This window comes from Oncorhynchus kisutch, linkage group LG16, assembly GCF_002021735.2.
Source record: "Oncorhynchus kisutch isolate 150728-3 linkage group LG16, Okis_V2, whole genome shotgun sequence".
Lineage (NCBI taxonomy): Eukaryota > Metazoa > Chordata > Actinopteri > Salmoniformes > Salmonidae > Oncorhynchus > Oncorhynchus kisutch.
This window is the reverse complement of record NC_034189.2, coordinates 52399411-52404854: the sequence shown is the minus strand read 5'-3', so window position 1 is coordinate 52404854 and position 5444 is coordinate 52399411. Positions and strand designations below refer to the sequence as shown.

At 44.8% G+C, this 5444-nt stretch overlaps 1 protein-coding gene across 1 annotated transcript; it reads left to right on the top strand.

Annotated features, from left to right (window-relative positions):
* The first annotated feature begins 374 nt into the window (after positions 1-374).
* Positions 375-3621, top strand: cpo (carboxypeptidase O). The gene is made up of 9 exons (XM_031792961.1): positions 375-519; positions 703-769; positions 848-949; positions 1207-1311; positions 1417-1533; positions 1814-1907; positions 2177-2379; positions 2489-2573; positions 2704-3621. The coding sequence occupies exons 1-9, from the start codon at positions 440-442 to the stop codon at positions 2967-2969; spliced, it is 1119 nt and encodes a 372-aa protein (XP_031648821.1). The 5' UTR covers positions 375-439; the 3' UTR covers positions 2970-3621.
* Positions 3622-5444: the final 1823 nt, after the last annotated feature.

Sequence of the window (5444 nt, the reverse complement as noted above, 5' to 3'; positions counted from 1 at the left end):
GCTTAGAGGACTTATTTCTCTGCAGGTGATGGCTTTGTTATGGAAGGTTTGGGAATCGCTTCCTCTCTCTCTCTCTCTCTCTCTCTCTCTAACTCTCGCTCCTTCTCCCCTCTCTCTCTCCCTCCCTCTCTTTCCCTCCCTCTCTCTCTCTTTCTCTCTCTCTCTCTCTCTCTCTCTCTCTCTCTCTCCTGCTCTTTCTCTCGCTCTCCCCCTCCCCCTCACCCCCTCTTGTGATATTTACACCCTCCTCCATTGTATTAGACTCCTGATTACACATTAACAGAACCTATGACTAGTGGGTTCTTCTCACCAAGGTAAAGGTGTGTCTTTATCTAGATGACGACTTGTATAAAGTCCTCTCCCTACTGCCCAGGTGACTGATTTGATTTGACACAGTGAGTTGTGAGACCTGTTAGTAAAGGAGAGAGGGACATTGTTGATGATGATGCTGGGTCTGGGCTCTGTTGGATTGGTTCTGTTATCTCTAGCTGTCCAGAGTGGACATGGAGCCCAGGACAGGTGAGTCTGGGAGGGATACTGTAACTCTACTACGGTTAGTCTCCTATGAAGGATGACTTAACAAGTCAGACTAACAGGATTTTTATTAAAGATTCATACATCAGTAGCTGATTTACAACCAATTTATAACCACTAAACCAATAAATATTTGTTTGATGTGCATATGTGTGTGTCAATGTACAGTGCTGTTTGGAGTAGAGAGGAGACCACTGAGAGGAATTACTACACCAGGTACCACAACATGTCAGAGGTGAGGGAGAATACACACACACACATAAAGAATGACTGAGTCCTCACTGCATAGAGACTCTGGTACCTCTCCCTATAGATTACAGCATGGATGGAGCAGATGAAGAGGGAGAACCCAGATGTTGTGTCCTCCATGGTCTACGGTCAAACCTATGAGAGGAGGAACATCACCTTACTGAAGGTTCTTCACCTCTCTCTCTCTCTCTCTCTCTCTCTCTCTCTCTCTCTGTCTCTCTCTCTCTCTCTCTCTCTCTCTCTCTCTCTATTTCGCTCTCTAGCTCTCAATAGACAATAGATGTCTCCTGGGAGACAAACAAGGGAGATGATGGCCACAACTCAGTTACTGAAAGATATAGAGCTTAGATGTACTTATCTCCTATTGGTTGTTGTCTTGCAGATTTTAGATGTACTTATCTCCTATTGGTTGTTGTGTTGCAGATTGGTCTGAGTTCTACTGTGAGGAAGAAGGCTATCTGGATGGACTGTGGGATCCACGCCAGAGAATGGATCGCTCCTGCTTTCTGCCAGTACTTTGTCAGAGAGGTGTGTGTGTCCATTACAGTGAAACATATCCATGTTCCTGTCAGGACTGTGTCTAGGGGTGTGAGTACCAATCATGGAAACCCCCTCATTGATTTCTACCAACAGATCCTGAGAACGTACAAAACCGACACCAAGGTGAATGAGATGATGAAAAATCTGGATTTCTACATCACACCAGTCCTAAACGTTGATGGCTACATCTACTCTTGGCATAATGAAAGCGTAAGTACTGATTAATGCTACTTCAGACCTGCTTTGACACATTCTGGGAAACTCCTGGAAATATGACAAATTGTGTCTTTAATTGCGTCACATCTCTGCCAGGTGTTATCAGTACAGTACATAGTTCACAATAGACCTAGACATGCTGGTACAATATATGAGTAGACCTTAGAAGTAACAAGAGCGCCATCTATTGGCTTGGATGACATATTGTAACAGAAATATTATTGATGACAGTATTATCATTCCAGTTAGTGACTAGTGGTTCTTATCTCTGTAGACTCGACTGTGGAGGAAGTCCAGATCTCCAGGAACAGGAGGCTGTACCTGCTATGGAACAGACCTCAATCGTAACTTCTACGCTAACTGGGGCAGTGAGTATGGTTCTTACTCTAAACCACACTCACTCACACACACCAAGGTTGGGGTACGCTAACTGGGGCAGTGAGTATGGTTCTTACTCTAAACCACACTCACTCACACACACCAAGGTTGGGGTCAATTCCATTGAATTCAGATAGTACACTGAAATTCCAATTCTCAATGCTTTTCAATGAGGAACATTTGGAATGTGGTTTACTTCCTGAATTGACCCCAACCCCAACACACACACATCCTGTGTTTTCCTCTCCTGTCTGTGCAGTGGTTGGTGTCTCGACAGACTGCTGCTCTGAGACCTACTGCGGGACCAAGGCTCTCTCTGAGTCTGAGGCCTGGGCCGTCACAGACATGTTGGGGAAGATGAGAGAAGACATTCTGGCTTTCCTCACCATCCACTCCTATAGCCAGCTAATCCTGGTGCCCTACGGACATCCCAACATCTCAGCACCCAACTACGATGAGCTGGTACGCCTGTTCCACACACAAGTAGACCAGCGTTTTTCAATTCTGCTTTTGGAGACGCACAGGGGAGCAATTTCTTTGACCCTAATAACGTATGTCTCTGTGTTGCCAGATGGAGGTGGGTCTGGGAGCAGCCAAGGCTATAAAGGCTGTCCATGGGATGGACTACACTGTAGGCACCTCACCTGATGTGTTGTGTAAGTAGAGGATACTGTGACTTCTAAGTGGCTATAGTTACATGAATATCCTGTGCACTGTTTACAATTCAACAAATCCTTTCTTGTGTTTCTCTATTATTACAACCACTGGCCTATACTCTGTCTCCAGATGCCAACTCGGGATCATCTCGTGACTTCGCCAGGCTGATCGGCATCCCGTTGTCTTTCACCTTTGAGCTGAGGGACAAGGGCGAACACGGCTTCGAGCTCCCAGAGGACCAGATCCAGCCCACCTGTGAGGAGGCCTACGCCGGAGCACAACACATCATCACCTACACACACGACAAGGCCTTCTACAGCTATGCTGCCACCGTCACGGCAACACTGTGGACCACACTGCTGGCAGCCTGGGTCTCTAGCGCCATCCTGCTGTAGACTGGGAGGACTGCAGGAGTCAGGCCAGAAGACAGTGGCAGTTTATCAGTATATTCAGAAATGAGACTTTGGACAAAAGTGATAAACTGTCAGATAGACTATATAATCTGTTCAATCACTTATTTTATCAACTGTGCTTTGTTATTTGTTTCTCTACAATTCTGCTGTAAAATATAACGGTCGTTAAAAGTGGCAAAACACAAACACGTTTGTACAGTAGTATATTTTGAATGAACATTTCCGTGATATAAATATACTCAACTGCTATGTAATGCTGTCGTAACGTCCTGCTTCTGTTATCGAGCCCCACGAGTTCAGTGAAGGTCCAGTTCTACATTAGATCAACCTCTGCTCCGGATGAAAGATTTGACTGTTTAACTTGATCAGATCCAACAGCACCATTGTGTCCAGTTGCTTTCACCTCTGTCAGGTTTCTAGTTTTGATTGTCACGTGCACAAGTACAGTGGAATGCCTTTCTTGTTTGCTCGTTCCCAACAATGCGGTAATCAATATCAGTAGTACTATCATTTGTATGTATAAACAAGTAAAGTAGAACAAAAACCCACTGTTCCTGGGTAGCAGAAGGTTACGTTGACCCCCTCTCCCCTGTCCATGTGTAGCTGAGGAGCATTAAAGGCGCTGCATGGTCAATCTGTTGTCTGCATTGGCCGTGCAGTATTTACGGTGATACAGCCTCTGCAGAAGTCAGGGCTTTCATACTTATTGCACTTCGCAGAGCTGTTGTGAGGGAAGTTGTCAAGGAAGTGAGCTTGTGTTCATACAGGACCTATCGCCCCCACCTACTGTAAACCAATCATGTTAATGCAGAGCTATATGAAGCTATACGGAGCTATATGGACCCAGCATCATTGCATAATTTGGGAGGTGCACAGTGATGTGGTACAGAGCTCAATTTGGCTTCTGTTCAGTTTAGTTTAGTTTATTAATTTGACCATTTAAAAAAACAAACACACATAACACTTAAAAAGCCATACATGCACATGAGAAATATCATGGAGGATAACACACAATAAAGTCTGGGACTTATTTCCATTGTGGTCCTCTTGGGACAAGATGGCTAGACAACGTTGAACACAGTTAAACACAGTGTGGCATTGAGATAATAAAACCTAAAAACAAAGAAGAAGAACATCTATCTCATCACTGTCGTTTCATCATCGGGGTTATTCATATGGGCACAGAAGACATCAAACATATTTTAACTTTATTTTTAAAGCTGTCCAGAGAGGACGTCGTTTTTGTGGGCAGAGGCAACTCATTCCATTCTGAGGCTCCAGTATACAAGACATTACCTTTCCCAGCATTACTCCTGAACCTGTAGAAGCACACACCAGCAACACCTGATCTGGTGCTGTGATTGTGTGCATCCCTAACGTGGGGAAAGTCATCCGTTAGATATCTGGGCACAGAACCATAAATACCCCTGTAAACCAAACCCAGTCTAATCTGGAACACCTCATCCTCAACAGGCAGGACCATAAATACTCCTGTAAACCAAACCCAGTCTAATCTGGAACACCTCATCCTCAACAGGCAGGACCATAAATACTCCTGTAAACCAAACCCGGTCTAATCTGGAACACCTCAGCCTCAACAGGCAGGACCATAAATACTCCTGTAAACCAAACCCAGTCTGATCTGGAACACCTCAGCCTCAACAGGCAGAACCATAAATACTCCTGTAAACCAAACCCAGTCTAATCTGGAACACCTCAGCCTCAACAGGCAGAACCATAAATACTCCTGTAAACCAAACCCAGTCTAATCTGGAACACCCCAGCCTCAACAGGCAGAACCATAAATACTCCTGTAAACCAAACCCAGTCTGATCTGGAACACCTCAGCCTCAACAGGCAGAACCATAAATACTCCTGTAAACCAAACCCAGTCTAATCTGGAACACCCCAGCCTCAACAGGCAGCCAGTTTAGTTCCTGAAAGCAGCTCCTGCCTATGGGAGTACGTGGACTCACCTTCAATACTACCCTGATCAGCTTATTCTGGTCTATCTGGAGCTTCCCCTTCAAAGCTTAGATAAGCCCCCAAACCTGGAAGTACTAGCGTAGTTAAAATGGCATTGAATGAGGACAGTGGCTAGGACTTTCACGGAGTCCTTATCAACATGCCTCCAGATCCGCCGCAATTTCCATCACACCCTCTATATGGCACTTACTAACATTCTTTCGGATCAAGCATAAATTGGCTTTTAGTGCGTCTGAGATAATCACAGTCGTCAGACTAGTGAGTTCGTCTGATCAAGGTAAAGGTGTGGCTTTACATATTTATTTTATTACCACTAGATCAGCGCCATTCTATCTTTCTTTTCTCTTTCTTGTAATGACATAACAGAGATAACAGAGATAACAGTTTCTTACATCATGTCTTTATCTAGATGTGGGGCTGCACGTGTCTTCATCTAGATGAGGACTTGTATAAAGTCCTCTCCCTGCTGCC